Source organism: Oncorhynchus gorbuscha, unplaced genomic scaffold (assembly GCF_021184085.1).
Source record: "Oncorhynchus gorbuscha isolate QuinsamMale2020 ecotype Even-year unplaced genomic scaffold, OgorEven_v1.0 Un_scaffold_1380, whole genome shotgun sequence".
NCBI lineage: Eukaryota > Metazoa > Chordata > Actinopteri > Salmoniformes > Salmonidae > Oncorhynchus > Oncorhynchus gorbuscha.
In genome coordinates this window covers 120,001-144,992 of record NW_025746173.1, presented here as the reverse complement: position 1 = coordinate 144,992, position 24,992 = coordinate 120,001, and the positions used below count along the sequence as shown (strand labels likewise).

The following is a 24,992-nucleotide window of genomic DNA, read 5'->3' as shown; positions in this document are numbered from 1 at the left end:
TAGAACCCTTCATAGAGGTAGAACCTTATTATCTACATGGAACCCTTTATAGAGGTAGAACCGTATTATCTACACAGAACCCTTTATAGAGGTAGAACCATATTATCTACATAGAACCCTTTATAGAGGTAGATCCTTATTATCTACATAGAACTCTTTATAGAGGTAGAACCTTATTATCTACATAGAACCCTTTATAGAGGTATAACCTTATTATCTACATAGAACTCTTTATAGAGGTAGAACCTTATTATCTACATAGAACCCTTTATAGAGGTAGAACCTTATTATCTACATAGAACTCTTTATAAAGGTAGAACCTTATTATCTACATAGAACCCTTTATAGAGGTAGAACCTTATTATCTACATAGAACCCTTTATAGAGGTAGAACCGTATTATCTATGCAGAACCCTTTATAGAGATAGAACCGTATTATCTGTGCAGAACCCTTTATAGAGGTAGAACCTTATTATCTATGCAGAACCCTTTATAGAGGTAGAACCTAATTATCTACATAGAACTCTTTATAGAGGTAGAACTGTATTATCTACATAGAACTCTTTATCGAGGTAGAACCTTATTATCTACATAGAACCTTTTAGGATTCTATGTCTTCCTTTTAGAAACATTTTTTTAATGTCGGAAAGGTTCTAAAGGACCCCTCTGAGTTCTGAAGAGTTCAGGAAAATCCACTGTGTCAGATACGGTGTAAGTCAACTGGCGTGATGTTGAGGCATTCTGCCTCCAATGTAGAAAAATCCATAACTTTTATATTGCTGAAAAAGGATGTCTCATGGCGTTGATTATGAGAATGTATTTCGTTTAGATAAGGCTTACAATAAATCCTGTCATTACTGCAGACAGGCAGTGTGCTGTGGCCACGGACTAGCGTCTGGCAATGTCGAACAATGTTGGATTATTTTCAGTTGAAACAAATTTCTGTTTCTGGGGACAATTTTTTATCGCTCGTCCAAATCATATCCAGAAGGTTCTAAAGTCATGACTCAGTTTGAGATCTCCATATCCAGAAGGTTCTAAAGTCATGACTCAGTTTGAGATCTCCATATCCAGAAGGTTCTAAAGTCATGACTCAGTTTGAGATCTCCATATCCAGAAGGTTCTAAAGTCATGACTCAGTTTGAGATCTCCATGTGAAGAAGGTTCTAAAGTCATGTGTCAGTTTGAGATCTCCATGTGAAGAAGGTTCTAAAGTCATGACTCAGTTTGAGATCTCCAAATCCAGAAGGTTCTAAGGTCATGTCTCAGTTTGAGATCTCCATGTGAAGAAGGTTCTAAAGTCATGACTCAGTTTGAGATCTCCATGTGATTCCTGATTGTCCCCAGTCTCCTGTCAGCACTGTCTATATCTGCTATCTGCCAGGGACATGTTAACTAGTTCTATGTTAACCAGTTCAATGTTAACTAGTGTGTGTGTGTGTGTGTGTGTGTGTGTGTGTGTGTGTGTGTGTGTGTGTGTGTGTGTGTGTGTGTGTGTGTGTGTGTGTGTGTGCTTGCGTGCGTGCGTGCGTGTGTGTGTGTGTGTGTGTGTGTGTGTGTGTGTGTGTGTGTGTGTGTGTGTGTGTGTGTGTGTGTGTGTGTGTGTGTGTGTGTGTGTGTGCGTGTGCATTCAGTCTTTGAAAACATGCATCATCGCTTCGTATTTCAAATGGATTAAAAACTCAAATCACCGTCCGCAGTCTGAGTGCCATCGATCTGCTTTCTCTGCTTGTGTTCTCATAGACGGAGTCTGTTTGCCCTCCTTCCTATAGATGAACAGGTGACCCACTGGGTCAGGGGAGCTGGTGTTTGTCTGTGTGAATGGTTGGGTGATGGTTTTCCATAATCATTACAATTTATTGATACCTTGTTATTCTTATAGTCCATTGACGTTGAGTTTCTGTTTCTGAGTCAGAGCGTTGAAACTAATTAAAACAACTTCATTTGATTCGATTGGACTTTTTTCTGCTCTTTCCAGCCTGGCTTTGATCCGGGGGGGATCACTGCCAGTTCTGTGGTTTGTTTTGTGGGTTATGAATGCAGGGTCCAGGAAACATCATGTTCCCGACAAGGGCCAAACTCCAGGATCTACCCTAACAGTCCTAGCAGTGAGGTCAGGAAGACTCTCAAGCTGTCTGTGATGGGTGTTCCTCATCTGGCTGTCCTGAGGTCACACACACACACACACACACACAAACACAAGCACACGCACGCACGCACGCACATACACACCCCCCCCCCCCCCCCACACACACACACACACGCACGCACACACACACACACACACACACACACACACACACACACACACACACACACACACACACACACACACACACACACACACACACACACACACACACACACACACACCACGCTGTAGTAATCAACTCATCAGGGTTCCCAGTGTTTTGTGAGCTCATAGTAGTTCCAGGATCTACCCCTGCTGCTGGTCCCTCCCTCCCTCTCTCTCACCTCCCAGCCCTCTCTCCCCTCTCCTCCCTCTCAGCTCTGTCCTCCCTCTCAGCCCTCTCTCCTCTCTCTCCCCCCCATCCCTCTCTCCTCCCTCCCAGCCCTCTCCTCCCTCTCAGCCCTCTCTCCTCTCTCTCCCCTCCCCTCCCCTCCCTCTCTCGCCCTCCCAGCCCTCTCTCCCCTCCCAGCCCTCTCTCCCTCTCTCTCGCTCCCCCTCCCATCCCTCTTTCTCCCCTTCCATCCCTCTCTCTCCTCCCTCCCATCCCCATCCTCTCTCCTCCCTCCCAGCCCTCTCTCCCCTCCCAGCCCTCTCTCCTCTCTCCCCTCCCATCCCTCTCTCCACCCCTCCCAGCCCTCTCTCTGCCCTCTCTCCTCTCTCTCCCCTCCCTGCCTGCTCTCCTCTCACTCCTCCCGGCCCTCTCTCTAAATGTGTCCCTCACGATGATCTGTGCTCTTTGAGATTCCCTTCTTTTAACTCTTGCTCTTTTTGTGTCTTATTTCTAGTGGTCTGTTTGCCAGTCACTACACAGAAACACACTACCTGAAAGATGGCAGCGCGGTCACCGGCTCTCACAACCTCACGGTACGGTATTAAGTCTAATGGAGTCTCACAACCTCACGGTACGGTATTAAGTCTAATGGAGTCTCACAACCTCACAGTACAGTATTAAGTCTAATGGAGTCTCACAACATCACGGTACGGTATTAAGTCTAATGGAGTCTCACAACCTCACAGTACGGTATTAAGTCTAATGGAGTCTCACAACCTCACGGTACAGTATTAAGTCTAATGGAGTCTCACAACCTCACGGTACGGTATTAAGTCTAATGGAGTCTCACAACGTCACGGTACGGTATTAAGTCTAATGGAGTCTCACAACCTCACAGTACGGTATTAAGTCTAATGGAGTCTCACAACCTCACGGTACGGTATTAAGTCTAATGGAGTCTCACAACCTCACAGTACGGTATTAAGTCTAATGGAGTCTCACAACCTCACGGTACGGTATTAAGTATAATGGAGTCTCACAACCTCACAGTACAGTATTAAGTCTAATGGAGTCTAATGGAGTCTCACAACCTCACGGTACGGTATTAAGTCTAATGGAGTCTCACAACCTCACAGTACGGTATTAAGTCTAATGGAGTCTCACAACGTCACGGTACGGTATTAAGTCTAATGGAGTCTCACAACCTCACAGTACGGTATTAAGTCTAATGGAGTCTCACAACCTCACGGTACGGTATTAAGTCTAATGGAGTCTCACAACCTCACAGTACGGTTTAAGTCTAATGGAGTCTCACAACCTCACGGTACGGTATTAAGTATAATGGAGTCTCACAACCTCACAGTACGGTATTAAGTCTAATGGAGTCTCACAACCTCACAGTACGGTATTAAGTCTAATGGAGTCTCACAACCTCACGGTACGGTATTAAGTCTAATGGAGTCTCACAACCTCACAGTACGGTATTAAGTCTAATGGAGTCTCACAACATCACGGTACGGTATTAAGTCTAATGGAGTCTCACAACCTCACGGTACGGTATTAAGTCTAATGGAGTCTCACATCACGTTACAGTACAGTATTAAGTCTAATGGAGTCTCACAACCTCACAGTACAGTATTAAGTCTAATGGAGTCTCACAACCTCACAGTACGGTATTAAGTCTAATGGAGTCTCACAACATCACAGTACGGTATTAAGTCTAATGGAGTCTCACAACCTCACGGTATGGTATTAAGTCTAATGGAGTCTCACAACCTCACAGTACAGTATTAAGTCTAATGGAGTCTCACAACCTCACAGTACAGTATTAAGTCTAATGGAGTCTCACAACCTCACAGTACGGTATTAAGTATAATGGAGTCTCACAACCTCACAGTACGGTATTAAGTCTAATGGAGTCTCACAACCTCACAGTACAGTATTAAGTCTAATGGAGTCTCACAACCTTTCGGTATGATATTAAGTCTAATGGAGTCTCACAACATCACAGTACAGTATTAAGTCTAATGGATTCTCACAACCTCACGGTACGGTATTAAGTCTAATGGATTCTCACAACCTCACGGTACAGTATTAAGTCTAATGGAGTCTCACAACCTCACGGTACGGTATTAAGTCTAATGGAGTCTCACATCACGTTACAGTACGGTATTAAGTCTAATGGAGTCTCACATCATGTTACAGTACAGTATTAAGTGTAATGGAGTCTCACAACCTCACAGTACATTATTAAGTCTAATGGAGTCTCACAACCTCACAGTACGGTATTAAGTCTAATGGAGTCTCACAACATCACAGTACGGTATTAAGTCTAATGGAGTCTCACAACCTCACGGTATGGTATTAAGTCTAATGGAGTCTCACAACCTCACAGTACAGTATTAAGTCTAATGGAGTCTCACAACATCACAGTACGGTATTAAGTCTAATGGAGTCTCACAACCTCACGGTATGGTATTAAGTCTAATGGAGTCTCACAACCTCACAGTACGGTATTAAGTCTAATGGATTCTCACAACATCACGGTACGGTATTAAGTCTAATGGAGTCTCACAACCTCTCAGTATGATATTAAGTCTAATGGAGTCTCACAACATCACGGTACGGTATTAAGTCTAATGGAGTCTCACAACATCACAATACGGTATTAAGTCTAATGGAGTCTCACAACCTCTCGGTATGATATTAAGTCTAATGGAGTCTCACAACCTCACAGTACAGTATTAAATCTAATGGAGTCTCACAACATCACGGTACAGTATTAAGTCTAATGGAGTCTCACAACATCACAGTACAGTATTAAGTCTAATGGAGTCTCACAACCTCACAGTACAGTATTAAGTCTAATGGAGTCTCACAATTTGGAGTTAAGTCAAATCAAATCAAATGTATTTATATAGTCCTTCTTACACCAGCTGATATCTCAAAGTGCTGTACAGAAACCCAGCCTAAAACCCCAAACCAGTATGCAATGCAGGTGTAGAAGCGCGTGGCTATTAAAAACTCCTTATAAAGGCTAAAACCTAGGAAGAAACCTAGAGAGGAACCAGGCTATGAGGGTTAAGTCATCTCTATGTCCTAGATTGATAGAACCACTTGGCAACTAACAGACAAATGGGAAAACAAATAGGCATAGTTCATGCCTATTACCATACAACAAGGAGTCTTCATTAATGCCTATTACCATACAATAACAAGGCATACTTCATTAATGCCTCACCATACAATAACAATGCATACTTCATACCTATTACCATACAATAACAAGGCATACTTCATACCTATTACCATACAATAACAAGGCATACTTCATGCCTATTACCATACAATAACAAGGCATACTTCATACCTATTACCATACAATAACAAGGCATACTTCATGCCTATTACCATACAATAACAAGGCATACTTCATACCTATTACCATACAATAACAAGGCATACTTCATGCCTATTACCATACAATAACAAGGCATACTTCATTAATGCCTATTACCATACAATAACAAGGCATACTTCATTAATGCCTATTACCATACAATAACAAGGCATACTTCATGCCTATTACCATAAAATAACAAGGCATACTTCATACATATTACCATACAATAACAAGGCATACTTCATGCCTATTACCATACAATAACAAGGCATACTTCATACCTATTACCATACAATAACAAGGCATACTTCATACCTATTACCATACAATAACAAGGCATACTTCATGCCTATTACCATACAATAACAAGGCATACTTCATACCTATTACCATACAATAACAAGGCATACTTCATGCCTATTACCATACAATAACAAGGCATACTTCATGCCTATTACCATACAATAACAAGGCATACTTCATACCTATTACCATACAATAACAAGGCATACTTCATACATATTACCATACAATAACAAGGCATACTTCATTCCTATTACCATACAATAACAAGGCATACTTCATACCTATTACCATACAATAACAAGGCATACTTCATGCCTATTACCATACAATAACAAGGCATACTTCATACCTATTACCATACAATAACAAGGCATACTTCATACATATTACCATACAATAACAAGGCATACTTCATTCCTATTACCATACAATAACAAGGCATACTTCATACCTATTACCATACAATAACAAGGCATACTTCATGCCTATTACCATACAATAACAAGGCATACTTCATACCTATTACCATACAATAACAAGGCATACTTCATGCCTATTACCATACAATAACAAGGCATACTTCATACCTATTACTATGCTGTTGTTCTTCCCTCTCTCTATGGAGATCAGAGACCTCTTGTTGAACCCCTGAACCTGTGAGGATGAGGGGTTGTCGTCCCTCCGTTTAGAGGAAAAACGGACTGAAGGAAATGTTGACGCTCCTGTAATATCAGTTCAGTCTAGTACCCACAGTTCAGTCTGTCTGCTGAAGCTGCTGTGGTGGGACAGTGGAGAGGAGAGGTGTATTGTGGGTAGTGGCTCGTACCCACAGTTCAGTCTGTCTGCTGAAGCTGCTATGGTGGGGTGGGACAGTGGAGAGGAGAGGTGTATTGTGGGTAGTGGCTAGTACCCACAGTTCAGTCTGTCTGCTGAAGCTGCTATGGTGGGGTGGGACAGTGGAGAGGAGAGGTGTATTGTGGGTAGTGGCAGTTCAGTCTGTCAAAGAAAAAATAATAAAATAATATGCCATTTAGCAGACGCTTTTATCCAAAGCGACTTACAGTCATGTGTGCATACATTCTATGTATGGGTGGTCCCGTTCAGTCCCTGGCGTTACAAATGCTCTAAACTGAGCTACAGAAGGATGTGGTCTGCTTGCTTGGTCTTTCTGTGTCCAGTCCATTGTTCCTTTATACGTTTCCCAAAGTGAAGAAGTTACTGTAAATATACACGATGAAACACTGTGAAAGGAGGAATTTAACCACGGACTTGATACATGGCAAACGGTTAAACCTTACGGAACATTCATGAAAATACGAACATCTTGCTTCTATCATGCAGTACGTGTTCAACCCACACATTGACCTGGACAATTTGTTCCACACAGAGCATCATGTTTCAGTTGATCCTGCTGTGGACCGGGTCAGACTATCCCTGACTCTGGCTGGGTTTAAACCCACTCAGCACAGACATTCCACAACACAGGCACAATAAGGGAGCTGTGATGAACCAGACTGGACCGGGTCTGGCTGGGTTTAAACCCACTCAGCACAGACATTCCACAACACAGGCACAATAAGGGAGCTGTGATGAACCAGACTGGACCGGGTCTGGCTGGGTTTAAACCCACTCAGCACAGACATTCCACAACACAGGCACAATAAGGGAGCTGTGATGAACCAGACTGAGCCGGGTCTGGCTGGGTTTAAACCCACTCAGCACAGACATTCCACAATACAGGCACAATAAGGGAGTTGTGATGAACCAGACTGGGCCGGGTCTGGCTGGGTTTAAACCCACTCAGCACAGACATTCCACAACACAGGCACAATAAGGGAGCTGTGATGAACCAGACTGGACCGGGTCTGGCTGGGTTTAAACCCACTCAGCACAGACATTCCACAACACAGGCACAATAAGGGAGCTGTGATGAACCAGACTGGACCGGGTCTGGCTGGGTTTAAACCCACTCAGCACAGACATTCCACAACACAGGCACAATAAGGGAGCTGTGATGAACCAGACTGGGCCGGGTCTGGGTGGGAGCAATCCACTGAGAGTCTAGTACACACACAGGGCTGGTACGCTTGGGGTCCCTGTGAACTGAACTTGATTTGACCAACAATCCCCCTACTATTAGCAGGAGAAATAATGAAAGCTCCTCCCCTCAGCAGGGGACATAACGAAAGCTCCTCCCCTCAGCAGGAGACATAATGAAAGCTCCTCCCCTCAGCAGGGAACATAACGAAAGCTCCTCCCCTCAGCAGGGGACATAATGAAAGCTCCTCCCCTCAGCAGGGGACATAATGAAAGCTCCTCCCCTCAGCAGGGGACATAATGAAAGCTCCTTCCCTCAGCAGGGGACTTAACGAAAGCTCCTCCCCTCAGAAGGGGACATAATGAAAGCTCCTCCCCTCAGCAGGGGACATAATGAAAGCTCCTTCCCTCAGCAGGGGACATAACGAAAGCTCCTCCCCCCCTCAGCAGGGGACATAACGAAAGCTCCTCCCCCCCTCAGCAGGGGACATAACGAAAGCTCCTCCCCTCAGCAGTGGACATAACGAAAGCTCCTACCCCTCTCAGCAGGGGACATAACGAAAGCTCCTCCCCTCAGCAGGGGACATAATGAAAGCTCCCCCCCCTCAGCTGGGGACATAACGAAAGCTCCTCCCCCCTCAGCAGGAGACATAACGAAATCTCCTCCCCCCACAGCAGGGGACATAACAGCTCCTCCCCCTCAGCAGGGGACATCTCGACCCACATCACCTCACCAGTCCCTGCTATTCCCCCAGTCCCCCTAGTGACTGGGTCCCCTAGTGACACGATCCCCTAGTGACTGGATCCCCTAGTGACAGGATCCCCTAGTGACTCAAACCTCTCGTGACCGGATCCCCTCGTGACTGGGTCCCCTAGTGACTGAGTACCCTAGTAACTGGATCCCCTAGTGACTCAAACCCCTCGTGACCGGATCCCCTAGTGACTGGATCCCCTAGTGACTGGATCCCCTAGTGACTGGATCCCCTAGTGACAGGATCCCCTAGTGACAGGATCCCCTAGTGACAGGATCCCCTAGTGACTGGGTCCCCTAGTGACTGGGTCCCTTCATGGGAGTGTGGGACTCAGACTGGAGGGTTCTACAGTCCCCTAGTGACTGGGTCCCTTCATGGGAGTGTCAGACTGGAGGGTTCTACAGTCCCCTGGTGACTGGGTCCATTCATGGGAGTGTGGGACTCAGACCGGAGGGTTCTACAGTCCCCTAGTGACTGGGTCCCTTCATGGGAGTGTCATACTGGAGGGTTCTACAGTCCCCTGGTGACTGGGTCTCTTCATGGGAGTGTGGGACTCAGACTGGAGGGTTCTACAGTCCCCTAGTGACTGGGTCCCTTCATGGGAGTGTCATACTGGAGGGTTCTACAGTCCCCTGGTGACTGGGTCCATTCATGGGAGTGTGGGACTCAGACCGGAGGGTTCTACAGTCCCCTAGTGACTGGGTCCCTTCATGGGAGTGTCAGACTGGAGGGTTCTACAGTCCCCTGGTGACTGGGTCTCTTCATGGGAGTGTGGGACTCAGACTGGATTGGCCCAGTCTTCCAGTCTTCCATCAGTCTCAGACGGACTGATCCATTGGTAATTTATTGGCCTGTCTGGAGGGAGTTTGGGGGAGGGAGGAATCTGAGCCCTTTCATTCCCCCATTTCATGTATCAGTATTTTATGCCAGCTTAGCGTCTGTCAGAGGCAAGGTATTAGACGGAGGGAGGGAGTGATGATTGAGGGAGGGAGGGATGAGGGAGGGAGGGAGGGATGAGGGAGGGAGGGAGTGATGAGGGAGGGAGTGATGAGTGATAGCCTCTTCACTTCTCCGTCCTTCCTCTTTCATTTGTCTGTTTTATAGCTCTCTGTAATGGAAGACTTTCCAGGCATTGTTCCTCACTCAGAGGACGTACCAGACACAGGAAGGGAGAGCCTCGTCCTTCATGACAGATTGTTAAAATACAAGAGCTCAAAACGTACTGTATCCATACAAAAAGTGTAAGAATAAACACATGGTAATTATGAACAAAATACAGGTTTGATAGTTTGTACATTCACAGAGGTGTACAACATTCACAGAGGTGTACAACATTCACAGAGGTGTACAACATTCACAGAGGTGTACAACATTCACAGAGGTGTACAACATTCACAGAGGTGTTCAAAAGGGAAGTCCAATCTCCCCAGTTTGATACATTCACAGAGGTGTACAACATTCACAGAGGTGTTCAACAGGGAAGTCCAATCTCCCCAGTTTGATACATTCACAGAGGTGTACAACATTCACAGAGGTGTTCAACAGGGCAGTCCAATCTCCCCAGTTTGATACATTCACAGAGGTGTACAACATTCACAGAGGTGTACAACAGGGCAGTCCAATCTCCCCAGTTTGATACATTCACAGAGGTGTACAACAGGGCAGTCCAGTCTCTCCTTTCCATTTTAGTATCTTAATTTGCTACAGCAGGAAAATAATCCTGCAGCAACAGGAAATGTGAATTATTATGTGGATTATAATTAATGGACATTATTGTAGGGGTTGTTACAGTTTATGTTTGGGCAAAAATCAAGTCTGACATTTTTTTTAAAAGTGGAAATTACAAACTTTAAACGTTGAATACAGTAAAAAGTTTGATTTTTTTTCCTAAAAATCCTCATCAACAGAAGAGATCAGAGTGATCAAATTACATCTGTAGTTCCCATTTAAATCAGGTCAGGTGTCAAATTACATCTGTAGTTCCCATTTAAGTCAGGTCAGGTGTCAAATTACATCTGTAGTTTCCATTTAAATCAGGTCAGGTGTCAAATTACATCTGTAGTTTCAATTTAAAGCAGGTCAGGTGTCAAATTACATCTGTAGTTTTCATTTAAATCAGGTCAGGTGTCAAATTACATCTGTAGTTTCCATTTAAATCAGGTCAGGTGTCAAATTACATCTGTAGTTTCCATTTAAAGCAGGTCAGGTGTCAAATTACATCTGTAGTTTCCATTTAAAGCAGGTCAGGTGTCAAATTACATCTGTAGTTCCCATTTAAATCAGGTCAGGTGTCAAATTACATCTGTAGTTTCCATTTAAAGCAGGTCAGGTGTCAAATTACATCTGTAGTTTCCATTTAAAGCAGGTCAGGTGTCAAATTACATCGGTAGTTTCCATTTAAAGCCGGTCAGGTGTCAAATTACATCTGTAGTTTCCATTTAAATCAGGTCAGGTGTCAAATTACATCTGTAGTTCCCATTTAAATCAGGTCAGGTGTCAAATTACATCTGTAGTTTCCATTTAAATCAGGTCAGGTGTCAAATTACATCTGTAGTTTCCATTTAAAGCAGGTCAGGTGTCAAATTACATCTGTAGTTTCAATTTAAAGCAGGTCAGGTGTCAAACTACCATCCATCTCTGACCTCTGAATGGTAAAGACCAGACTGGGAAGCAGAAAGAATCATACCCCCCCCCAACACATGATATCCATCCCAGTTCTGACATCATCAATGGAACATGAGGTCATAGTATTAATGCAGGGTTCTGTTCTGTACTAGATCTGACCCTGCTTCCCTCTGCTACACGCTGTAGCTTCATCTAATGTAATGGCGCTTCTTCTTTTACATACACCTGGAGAGGGTGTGTTTATGTCCCAACCGGAGCCCTATTCTGGATTTAGTGCACTACTTTTGACCAGGGTTCATAAGGGACTGGTCAAAATTAGTGCACTACTTTTGACCAGGGTTCATAAGGGACTGGTCAAAATTAGTGCACTAAATAGGAATAGGGTTCTCAGGGGCCAAGATGTGTCTGGCAGGACTCTGTATGGACTAGCGTGTAGTTGAGGACTGGTCCAACACTTAGACGTGATATACACGTCAGAATACTTCAGGCTGAAGTACGGATGACAGGGAAGGACAATTGTGTGCAGGAAAATTATTGTAAATGTTCATGGAAGACAGAAAGCAGAGTAGAAGCTTTTGAGAGAGGACTAAGGTCTGGTCTTCTAGAACATCCTAGAAGGTAGAGTAGAAGCTTTGGAGAGAGGACTAAGGTCTGGTCTTCTGGAACATCCTAGAAGGCAGAGTAGAAGCTTTGGAGAGAGGACTAAGTTAAGAGGTCTGGCCTTCTGGAACATCCTAGAAAGCAGAGTAGAAGCTTTGGAGAGAGGACTAAGTTCTGGCCTTCTGGGACATCGTAGAAGGTAGAGTAGAAGCTTTGGAGAGGGACTAAGACACACCTTCTAGAACATCGTAGAAGGCAGAGTAGAAGCTTTGTAGAGGGGACTAAGGTCTGGTCTTCTGGAACATCCTAGAAAGCAGAGTAGAAGCTTTGGAGAGAGGACTAAGGCCTGGCCTTCTGGAACATCGTAGAAGGCAGAGTAGAAGCTTTGGAGAGAGGACTAAGGTCTGTTCTTCTGGAACATCCTAGAAGGCAGAGTAGAAGCTTTGGAGAGAGGACTAAGTTAAGAGGTCTGGCCTTCTGGAACATCCCAGAAAGCAGAGTTGAAGCTTTGGAGAGAGGACTAAGGCCTGGCCTTCTGGAACATTCTAGAAGGCAGAGTAGAAGCTTTGGAGAGAGGACTAAGGTCTGGCCTTCTGGAACATCGTAGAAGGTAGAGTAGAAGCTTTGGAGAGAGGACTAAGGTCTGGTCTTCTGGAACATCCTAGAAGGCAGATAGAAACTTTGTTGAGAGGACTAAGGTCTGGTCTTCTGGAACATCCTAGAAAGCAGAGTAGAAGCTTTGTAGGGAGGACCAAGACACGCCTGGGTCTAGAACATCATAGAAGGCAGAGGAGAAGCTTTGTAGAGAGGACTAAGGTCTGGTCTTCTGGAACATCCTAGAAGGCAGAGTAGAAGCTTTGGAGAGGACTAAGGTCTGGTCTTCTGGAACATCTAGAAAGCAGAGTAGAAGCTTTGGAGAGAGGACTAAGGTCTGGTCTTCTGGAACATCCTAGAAGGCAGAGTAGAAGCTTTGGAGAGAGGACTAAGGTGTGGTCTTCTGGAACATCCTAGAAGGCGGAGTAGAAGCTTTGGCGAGAGGACTAAGATCTGGTCTTCTGGAACTTCCCAGTTCCATGGTAAAGGACCAATATTTACATGACGGGTCTCTCTGAGAAAACTGATCCACTCTGAACATGTGGAATCAGCAGCATGTGAACAACAACCACCTTGGAAAGGAGTAAAGACCCTGAAATGTACTGGTTTATATTTGGAGAAGGGAGATGTGGAGAAACCACATGTCCATGTTTTACTGTGCAGCAGTGAAGTAGTCAGAGGAAGTGCCTGGCCTTGACCATAGGTACCACAGGAGATGGCCTGGGTCTGGACCATAGGTACCACAGGAGATGGCCTGGGTCTGGACCATAGATGGCCTGGGTCTGGCCATAGATGGCCTGGGTCTGGACCATAGATGGCCTGGGTCTGGACCATAGATCCTGGGTCTGGACCATAGATGGCCTGGGTCTGGACCATAGACAGAAGCTGTATTTTCACTCCAAACCAGATACTTCCTCCGCTGTCCTACCATCCTGTCCCTCCTACCTACCCTGACAGTCTGGCCTTGTCCTAACAGTATGTTAAACTCTCTGTCCTACCATCCTACCCCTCCTACCTACCCTGACAGTCAAGCCTTGTCCTAACAGTATGTTAAACTCTCTGTCCTACCATCCTGCTCCTCCTATCTACCCTGACAGTCTGGCCTTGTCCTAACAGTATGTTAAACTCTCTTCTCAGACGAACTGCTATTACCATGGAATGGGTGCAGGGACACATCTATTCTGACGTCAGCCTCAGTACCTGCTCAGGTCTCAGGTGAGTGTGTGTGTGTGTGTGTGTGTGTGTGTGTGTGTGTGTGTGTGTGTGTGTGTGTGTGTGTGTGTGTGTGTGTGTGTGTGTGTGTGTGTGTGTGTGTGTGTGTGTGTGTGTGTGTGTGTGTGTGTGTGTGTGTGTGTGTGTGTGTCAGTGGGCCTCCTGTTGTATTGTAATGTCATTACCCCATGGTCTAATGAACCTCAACGCTCCAGTGCCCGATTAGCCAAGCAGTTAGATTAGCCTGAAGCAACGGGCTCATCATCAATGTTGTTGTTCTCTGTTTCTCTCTGAAACTAAAGATTAACAGAGTTACCATATAAACACACCTTACACGAAAACCAAACCGGCTGCGTGTGTGCGCCATCGTGCGCCATCATGCATAAATATATTTTGTCCCCCGAGACGAGATCACGACACGCAGGTTAAAATATCAAAACAAACTCTGAACCAATTACATTAATTTGGGGACAGGTCGAAAAACAGTAAACATTTAACGTTATGGCAATTTAGCTAGCTTGCACTTGCTAGCTAATTTGTCTTATTTAGCTAGCTTTCACTTGCTAGCTAATTTGTCTTATTTAGCTAGCTTGCACTTGCTAGCTAATTTGTCTTATTTAGCTACCTTGCTGTTGCTAGCTAATTTGTCCTGGGATACAACGTTAAACATTGAGTTGTTATCTTACCTGAAATGCACAAGGTCCTCTACTCCGCTAAATAATCAACACATAAAACGGTCAACCGAATCATTTCTAGTCATCTCTACTCCTTCTAGGCTTTTTTATCTTTGAACTTATATGGTGATTGGCATCTACACTTTCTTAGTATTACCACGACAACCGGCAAAACAGTTTGTCTTTCAGTCACCCACGTGGGTATAACCAATGAGGAGATGGCAAGTGGGTACCTGCTTTTAATAACCAATGAGGAGATGGGAGAGGCAGGACTTGCAGCGTGATCTGCATCAGAAATAGAAAGGACTTCTATTTTAGCCCTTGGCAACAGACGCTCGTTGGCGCGCGCCAGCAGTGTGGGTGCAATAATTGAATAACATAGATTTCTAAATTTCTTTTGTAACGCTGGCGCACGCGACACAAGTGGTGTAGTCGGGGTATCAGTGATGAATGTAAATGTAAATGTATCCCTGTGTTAATTGATCAAGACAACGATCTACAGTCAGAGTAATACAAGTCTTTAACACAGTGAAGACATGCAAAGCGGGAAAAAGAACCATTCAGCGTTCACACATGTCAAGTAGGAGTAACGAGTCTGCTCATTTTTCTGGACATCATCAGGAATGTCATTCCCAAAACGTGCCAACAGTTTTCCTCCTCCTCTAAGGAGTGATAGGGGTAATTGTTAAGCCCTTGAGTGCATTCCCAATTGGTACCCTAATTCCCTATGTAGTGCACTACTTTTAACCAGAGCTCCATAGAGTTCTTGTTAAGAGTAGTGCACTATATAGGGAATAGGGTGCCGTTTTGTGATGCAAGACCCTCACAGGCCACTCATTTTTCTGCCCCTCTACAACCTGTTTCTGCATAGACAGATGCAGAGGGCTTAGTTTGACGAGTGCTATGCTGCCTGGCGCGACGGCCAATTGTTCTTGGGCTTTTAGTTGGCAGCTATAGTCTGGCTTTGGGAGTGTTTTTAATGTTAAGTTTATGTGGTTATTAGTGTTGTCAAGAGGTTGATAAAAACTCAGAGTTTTGGCCCAGTTTCAGTGGGACTAAGACGTCACTTTAAATCACCAGGGCTGTTTTTATTAGTGTGAGAAAAGTTGACGGTGAGAAATAAGAGACTCTCATCACGGACAGACGGAGAATGAGAAACCACCGGGAGGATATTACTACTATATTCTTATTAAGCCAAATGTCTGCCTCTCGATTTGTTTCCACAGTGAGACTTTATCGACGAGGTAAAAGTAGTGTTACCCACAAAGCACCTCAGTTGGGGCGTCAGCGTAGCCTAGTGGTTAGAGCGTTGGACTAGTAACCTGAAGGGGTTGCAAGATCAAATCCCAGAGCTGACAAGGTACAACTCTGTCATTCTGTCCCTGAACAAGGCAGTTAACCCACTGTCTTTGAAAATAAGAATTTGTTCTTAATTAACTGACTTGCCAAGTCAAATAAAGGTTAAAATAAAAATAAGAGATCCATTGTCCAACATTCTGTAGAAAAAAAACATCATGACAGACATTTAAGAAACATTCTTCTACTTCATTGATTGATGATCGATTGATCGATTCATCAATACCACTCTTGTATTCCCAGTGGCTTCATCTCACTAGAAAACAGATCCTACGTGTTGGAGCCGTCAACTGATCCCTCCAGTGGATCCCACAGGATCTACCGGTCAGAACAGCTCAACCTCACACCTGGCTCGTGTGGCCATGGCTTCAACATATCACTGGTTCATGGAGACACCCAGAACAGCCAATCAGACAGCCCCTTCGGAGCCTTCAGCACCAGGGTAAGCAGCATACATGGAATACCATACACAGGCCGCCCCAATTCTGATCGTTTGCCACTAATTGGTCTTTTGATCAATCAGATCAGAATCTTTTGCCAATATATAGGCAACATATCAGAATTGGGCTTCTTGTGTTTAACACAGCCGTAGTCTCTTATGTTAATAAGCTATGAATCCATGTTTAGCTCTTGAGACTTGGGGTCAAAGACAGTGGATATGTATATAAATATATCTGGAATGGGTTAGAGATCTTCTAGAATCCTCTAGGAAAACACTAACGTTGTCTTTACATCCATCTACAGATAGAGACTAGGAGGGATCCAGATCAAACCTCAGTCAGTAGAGACTAGGAGGGATCCAGATCAAACCTCAGTCAGTAGAGACTAGGAGGTCTTCGGATCAAACCTCTGTCAGTAGAGACTAGGAGGTCTTTAGATCAAACCTCAGTCAGTAGAGACTAGGATGTCTTCAGATCAAACCTCTGTCAGTAGAGACTAGGAGGGATCCAGATCAAACCTCAATCAGTAGAGACTAGGAGGTCTTCATATCAAACCTCAGTCAGTAGAGACTAGGAGGTCTTCAGATCAAACCTCAGTCAGTAGAGACTAGGAGGTCTTCAGATCAAACCTCAGTCAGTAGAGACAAGGAGGTCTTCAGATCAAACCTCAGTCAGTAGAGACTAGGAGGTCTTCAGATCAAACCTCAGTCAGTAGAGACTAGGAGGTCTTCAGATCAAACCTCAGTCAGTAGAGACAAGGAGGTCTTCAGATCAAACGTCAGTCAGTAGAGACTAAGGGGTCTTCAGATCAAACCTCAGTCAGTAGAGACTAGGAGGTCTTCAGATCAAACCTCAGTCAGTAGAGACTAGGAGGTCTTCAGATCAAACCTCAGTCAGTAGAGACTAGGAGGTCTTCAGATCAAACCTCAGTCAGTAGAGACTAGAGGTCTTTAGATCAAACCTCAGTCAGTAGAGACTAGGAGGTCTTTAGATCAAACCTCAGTCAGTAGAGACTAGGAGGTCTTCAGATCAAACCTCAGTCAGTAGAGACTAGGAGGTCTTCAGATCAAACCTCAGTCAGTAGAGAATAGGAGGTCTTCAGATCAAACCTCAGTCAGTAGAGACTAGGAGGATCAAATTCTCAGTCAGTAGAGACTAGGAGGTCTTCAGATCAAACTGTCAGTCAGTAGAGACTAGGAGGTCTTCAGATCAAACCTCAGTCAGTAGAGACTAGGAGGTCTTCAGATCAAACCTCAGTCAGTAATGAAGGTCTTCAGATCAAACCTCAGTCAGTAGAGACTGAGGTCTTCAGATCAAACCTCAGTCAGTAGAGACTAGAGGTCTTTAGATCAAACCTCAGTCAGTCGAGACTAGGAGGTCTTCAGATCAAACCTCAGTCAGTGGAGATACGATGTGGATTTATGCTCATCAAGTACTCTTGATAACTGAATACCAAATGGCACCCTATTCCCTCTACAGTGCACTGCTTTTGACCAGGGCCCATGAGGAGTAGGGTTGCTATTTGGGACTGTGACGATGTGGGTTTATGCCCCTGCTCCTCCTGAATGCTACGCACACTGTTTCATCTGCCATTAGGCCATGTTTTAGAATAGCACTTTCTGTGCCTCTTATGGCGTCTGCCGTTTCATCCTAGAAGCATTATAATGCACTGCTATATTACTCTACAGCTACTGTGTTAGCAGTGAGCTACTGTTTATAGGTCGTACCGTGTTCGGTAGGAAAATGTTTATTTAAAGATATTTTGGGATAATCGGTTTTCACACATAAATGCGGTTATTTCCCTTTCTCTAGCCGACCAGACTGAAAATGTGTTTCGGTGAACAGAATCATAGTCACACTCACGAGTTAGAGGCTTGGTTCATTCTGTTTGGTTCATTCTGTTTGGTTCATTCTGTTTGGTTCTGTTTGGTTCATTCTGTTGGGTTCATTCTGTTTGGTTCATTCTGTTTGGTTCTGTTTGGTTCTGTTTGGTTCATTCTGTTGGGTTCATTCTGTTTGGTTCATTCTGTTTGGTTCATTCTGTTTGGTTCTGTTTGGTTCATTCTGTTGGGTTCATTCTGTTTGGTTCATTCTGTTTGGTTCATTCTGTTTGGTTCTGTTTGGTTCATTCTGTTTGGTTCATTCTGTTTGGTTCTGTTTGGTTCATTCTGTTTGGTTCATTCTGTTTGGTTCTGTTTGGTTCATTCTGTTTGGTTCTGTTTGGTTCTGTTTGGTTCATTCTGTTGGGTTCATTCTGTTTGGTTCATTCTGTTTGGTTCATTCTGTTTGGTTCTGTTTGGTTCATTCTGTTTGGTTCATTCTGTTTGGTTCATTCTGTTTGGTTCATTCTGTTTGGTTCATTCTGTTTGGTTCATTCTGTTTGGTTCATTCTGTTTGGTTCATTCTGTTTGGTTCATTCTGTTTGGTTCATTCTGTTTGGTTCATTCTGTTTGGTTCATTCTCTGGTTCATTCTGTTTGGTTCATTCTGTTTGGTTCATTCTGTTTGGTTCATTCTGTTTGTTTGGTTCTGTTTGGTTCATTCTGTTTGGTTCATTCTGTTTGGTTCTTCTTTGGGTTCATTCTGTTTGGTTCATTCTGTTTGGTTCATTCTGTTTGGTTCATTCTGTTTGGTTCATTCTGTTTGGTTCATTCTGTTTGGTTCATTCTGTTTGGTTCATTCTGTTTGGTTCATTCTGTTTGGTTTGTTTGTTCATTCTGTTTGGTTCATTCTGTTTGGTTCATTCTGTTTGGTTCATTCTGTTTGGTTCATTCTGTTTGGTTCATTCTGTTTGGTTCATTCTGTTTGGTTCATTCTGTTTGGTTCATTCTGTTTGGTTCATTCTGTTAGTGTGGTTCATTGTGTCCTGTCTAAGTGTGTGTGTTGTTTGAGTCGTGTGGTAGGAGAGTAAATGCGCTCCTTTGAACACCACTATGTGTTACTGGGGTGACGCCATTCGCCGGTTCCATACATGTTGTTTAACGTGCCCCCCAATTTAATTAACGTGTGACACGGACGTTGTCATGACGACTGCATCCGTCTGAATATCTATGTTACCTATCTCTAGGAGACGCCGGCAGAGAGATACTGTAGTGTCCTGTACTGTCTGAATATCTATGTTACCTATCTCTAGGAGACGCCGGCAGAGAGATACTGTAGTGTCCTGTACTGTCTGAGATGGGAGGAGAGAGGGAGGGACACCGACAGAGAAATACTGTAGTGTCCTGTACCGTCTGAGAGGGAGGGACACCCACAGAGAAATACTGTAGTGTCCTGTACCGTCTGAGAGGGAGGGACACCCACAGAGAAATACTGTAGTGTCCTGTACCGACTGAGAGGGAGGGACACCCACAGAGAAATACTGTAGTGTCCTGTACTGTCTGAGATGGGAGGAGAGAGGGAGGGACACCGACAGAGAAATACTGTAGTGTCCTGTACCGTCTGAGAGGGAGGGACACCCACAGAGAAATACTGTAGTGTCCTGTACCGTCTGAGAGGGAGGGACACCCACAGAGAAATACTGTAGTGTCCTGTACCGTCTGAGAGGGAGGGACACCCACAGAGAAATACTGTAGTGTCCTGTACCGTCTGAGAGGGAGGGACACCCACAGAGAAATACTGTAGTGTCCTGTACCGTGGAGAGGGAGGGACACCGACAGAGAAATACTGTAGTGTCCTGTACCGTCTGAGAGGGAGGGACCCTGACAGAGAGATACCGTAGTGTCCTGTACCGTCTGAGATGGGAGGACAGAGGGAGGGACCCCGACAGAGAGATACCGTAGTGTCCTGTACCGTCTGAGAAGGGAGGAGAGTGGGACACCTACTGAGAGATACCTTAGTGTCCTGTACCGTCTGAGAAGGGAGGAGAGAGAGGGACACCTACTGAGAGATACCGTAGTGTCCTGTACCGTCTGAGAAGGGAGGAGAGAGGGACACCTACTGAGAGATACCTTAGTGTCCTGTACCGTCTGAGATGGGAGGACAGAGGGACACCTACTGAGAGATACCTTAGTGTCCTGTACCGTCTGAGAAGGGAGGAGAGAGGAGGGACCCCGACAGAGAGATACTGTAGTGTCCTGTACCGTCTGAGAAGGAGGAGAGAGGGAGGGTGGGAGAGGCTGAGGAAGGGGTTAGGTATGAGATCAGGTACCAAATGTAACACGTGTCTGGGATTTGTCCCTGTGATTTAAAGCTGTTTTGACTTTGTCCTCTGTTTTATCACTGGACTGGAAAAGAATGACGACTAGAATATTAGCTGTGGATTTAAGTGCCTCTGAAATATGTCCGTATGCAGCTGTAGAATACAATAGAATAGAATAGATTCCTAATAGTTCCTAATGCAGCTGTAGAATAGAATCGAATATAATAGATTCCCAATGGTTCTGTATTCAGCTGTAGAATATAATAGATTCCTAATTGTTCTGTATTCAGCTGTAGAATAGAATAGATTCCTAATAGTTCTGTATTCAGCTGTAGAATAGAATAGATTCCTAATAGTTCTGTATTCAGCTGTAGAATAGAATAGATTCCTAATTGTTCTGTATTCAGCTGTAGAATATAATAGATTCCTAATAGTTCTGTATTCAGCTGTAGAATAGAATAGATTCCTAATGGTTCTGTATGCAGCTGTAGAATAGAATAGAATATATTCCTAATAGTTCTGTATTCAGTTGTAGAATAGAATAGAATAGATTCCTAATGGTTCTGTATTCAGTTGTAGAATAGAATAGAATAGATTCCTAATAGTTCTGTATTCAGCTGTAGAATAGAATAGAATAGATTCCTAATAGTTCTGTATTCAGCTGTAGAATAGAATAGAATAGATTCCTAATAGTTCTGTATTCAGCTGTAGAATAGAATAGAATAGATTCCTAATAGTTCCGTATGCAGCTGTAGAGTAGAATAGATTCCTAATGGTTCTGTATTCAGCTGTAGAATAGAATAGAATAGATTCCTGATTGTTCTGTATTCAGCTGTAGAATAGAATAGATTCCTAATTGTTCTGTATTCAGCTGTAGAATAGAATAGATTCCTAATAGTTCTGTATTCAGCTGTAGAATAGAATAGATTCCTAATGGTTCTGTATGCAGCTGTCCTTGAAACAGCTCCTGCTCCGAAGTGGTGGCCTGTGGCATCAAAGACTCTAATTGGCCAATACATAATAGCATCAGAAACCCAGGTTTTAGAAGGCTTGCAACGGGAGAGAGCACAATCACACACACACACACACACACACACACACACACACACACACACACACACACACACACACACACACACACACACACACACACACACACACACACACACACACACACACACACACACACACACACACACACACTCCTAATCCTAACTCTTTATGTAATTCTAACCTTAACCCTAAACCCCCTAGAAATAGCATTTGACCTTGTGGGGACGAACAAAATGTCCCCAGTTGGTACATTCTTGTTTGTTTACTATTCTTGTGGGGACTTCTGGTCTCTCAGAGTAGACTGTCTGTCCTGGTTTAGGCCTGTCTCTCAGAGTAGACTGTCTGTCCTGGCGTAGGCCTGTCTCACAGAGTAGACTGTCTGTCCTGGTTTAGGCCTGTCTCTCAGAGTAGCCTGTCTGTCCTGGCGTAGGCCTGTCTCACAGAGTAGCCTGTCTGTCCTGGTTTAGGCCTGTCTCTCAGAGTAGTCTGTCTGTCCTGGTTTAGGCCTGTCTCTCAGAGTAGTCTGTCTGTCCTGGTTTAGGCCTGTCTCACAGAGTAGTCTGTCTGTCCTGGTTTAGGCCTGTCTCTCAGAGTAGTCTGTCTGTCCTGGTTTAGGCCTGTCTCTCAGAGTAGTCTGTCTGTCCTGGTTTAGGCCTGTCTCTCAGAGTAGTCTGTCTGTCCTGGTTTAGGCCTGTCTCTCAGAGTAGCCTGTCTGTCCTGGTTTAGGCCTGTCTCTCAGAGTAGTCTGTCTGTCCTGGTTTAGGCCTGTCTCTCAGAGTAGTCTGTCTGTCCTGGTTTAGGCCTGTCTCTCAGAGTAGCCTGTCTGTCCTGGTTTAGGCCTGTCTCTCAGAGTAGCCTGTCTGTCCTGGTTTAGGCCTGTCTCTCAGAGTAGCCTGTCTGTCCTGGTTTAGGCCTGTCTCACAGAGTAGACTGTCTGTCCTGGTTTAGGCCTGTCTCTCAGAGTAGCCTGTCTGTCCTGGTTTAGGCCTGTCTCTCAGAGTAGCCTGTCTGTCCTGGTTTAGGCCTGTCTCACAGAGTAGTCTGTCTGTCCTGGCGTAGGCCTGTCTCACAGAGTAGTCTGTCTGTCCTGGTTTAGGCCTGTCTCACAGAGTAGCCTGTCTGTCCTGGCGTAGGCCTGTCTCACAGAGTAGTCTGTCTGTCCTGGTTTCTGCCTGTCTCTCAGAGTAGCCTGTCTGTCCTGGTTTAGGCCTGTCTCTCAGAGTAGCCTGTCTGTCCTGGCGTAGGCCTGTCTCACAGAGTAGTCTGTCTGTCCTGGTTTAGGCCTGTCTCACAGAGTAGCCTGTCTGTCCTGGCGTAGGCCTGTCTCACAGAGTAGTCTGTCTGTCCTGGTTTAGGCCTGTCTCTCAGAGTAGCCTGTCTGTCCTGGTTTAGGCCTGTCTCTCAGAGTAGCCTGTCTGTCCTGGTTTAGGCCTGTCTCTCAGAGTAGGCTGTCTGTCCTGGTTTCTGCCTGTCTCTCAGAGTAGTCTGTCTGTCCTGGTTTCTGCCTGTCTCTCAGAGTAGCCTGTCTGTCCTGGTTTCGGCCTGTCTCTCAGAGTAGCCTGTCTGTCCTGGCGTAGGCCTGTCTGTCAGAGTAGTCTGTCTGTCCTGGTTTAGGCCTGTCTCTCAGAGTAGCCTGTCTGTCCTGGTTTCGGCCTGTCTCTCAGAGTAGCCTGTCTGTCCTGGTTTAGGCCTGTGTTTCAGAGCAGGCGGATTAGACAGGAGGGTGTTGTTGGGGTGGCAGGCGGTGGCAGTGGGTTGGCAGGAGGGATAAAGAGGGTTGTGAGTAGGTCTCTGGTTAAATATAGTGGGAATCAGGGTCTCTGGTTAAATATAGTGTCTACATGGGGTATCAGGTTCTCTGGTTAAATATAGTCTGTCTGTCCTGGGGAATCAGGGTCCTGGTTAAATATAGTAGCCTGTCTGGAATCAGGTCTCTGCCTGTCTATAGTGTCTGTCTGTCCTGGGGAATCAGGGTCTCTGGTTAAATAGAGTAGCCTGGAATCAGGGTCCTGGTTAAATATAGTCTCTACGTAGGAATCAGGGTCCTTGGTTAAATATAGTGTACTACGTGGGGAATCAGGGCCCTGGTTAAATATAGTGCACTGTCCTGGGGAATCAGGGTCTCTGGTTAAATATAGTGCCTGTCTGTGGGGAATCAGGGTCTCTGGTTAAATATAGTGTCTGTCCTGGGGAATCAGGGTCTCTGGTTAAATATAGTGCACTGTCGGGGGAATCAGGGTCTCTGTTAAATATAGTGCACTATGTGGGGAATCAGGGTCTCTGGTTAAATATAGTAGCCTGTCTGTCCTGGAATCAGGGTCTCTGTTAAATATAGTAGCCTGTCTGTCCTGGTTTCAGGGTCTCTGTTAAATATAGTCTGTCCTGGGGAATCAGGGTCTCTGGTTAAATATAGTGTACTGTCGTGGGGAATCAGGGTCTCTCAGTTAAATATAGTGGGGAATCAGGTTCTGGTTAAATATAGACTGTCTGTGGGGAATCAGGTTCCTGTTAAATGATGATCTGAAAGACCAAGTCTTAGGCCTCTCTCTCTCTCTGTCTGTCCTGGTTTAGGCCTGTCTCTCTCTCTCTCAGAGTAGACTGTCTGTCCTGGTCTTGCCTGTCTCTCTGCTCTGTCTGTCCTGGTCTTAGGCCTGTCTCTCTGCCTAGCCTGTCTGTCTCTGTCTTGCTGTCTCTCTAGCCTCTCTCTGTCCTGGTTTCTGCCTCTCTCTGTCTCTGTCCTGGTTCTCTCTCTCTCTGCCTCTCTCTGTCTCTGTCTTGCCTGTCTCTCTCCTGTCTGTCCTCTGTTTAGTCTCTGCCTTGTTCTCTCTCTCTCTCTGTAAGGTCGTTGGTTCTGTTGAATGAAGAGAGTCGGACCGAAATGCAGGGTGTAGGTTACTCTGACTTTAATGAAAATAATCGCGGTACATGAAATAACTGTATATGAAAACAACAAACGGAACGTGAAACCTATTACAGCCTATCTGGTGACTACAACACAGAGACAGGAACAAACACCCACGAAATACAACGGAACTCAGGGTCTCTGTTAAATATAGTGTTATCAGGGTCTCTGGTTAGACAACGATAAGCACCTGACTCTGATTGAGAATCTGAAAGGCAGCCAAGCCTAACTAGACACACCCCTAATCATACACAATCCCAATTACTACAAACCCCAATACGAAACACAACATATAAACCCATGTCACACCCTGGCTTACCCAAACATATACCAAAAACACAAAATATAATGACCAGGGCATGACACTCTCTCTCTCTGTCTCTCTCTCTCCCTCTCTCTCTCTCGTTCTCTCTCTTTCTCTCTCTCAATATCCCTC

The 24,992-nt window shown here is 44.9% G+C and overlaps 1 protein-coding gene across 1 annotated transcript in view; it reads left to right on the top strand.

Annotated features, from left to right (window-relative positions):
* The first annotated feature begins 1,217 nt into the window (after positions 1-1,217).
* The window catches only part of LOC124022423 (disintegrin and metalloproteinase domain-containing protein 12-like), a 42,894-nt gene continuing 19,119 nt past the window's right edge, over positions 1,218-24,992 (top strand). Inside the window, exons 1-4 of the mRNA XM_046337354.1 lie at positions 1,218-1,249; positions 2,977-3,060; positions 13,917-13,994; positions 16,265-16,463. Coding sequence (XP_046193310.1) covers positions 1,218-1,249; positions 2,977-3,060; positions 13,917-13,994; positions 16,265-16,463 — 393 coding nt within the window. The remainder of the gene's footprint in view (positions 1,250-2,976; positions 3,061-13,916; positions 13,995-16,264; positions 16,464-24,992) is intronic.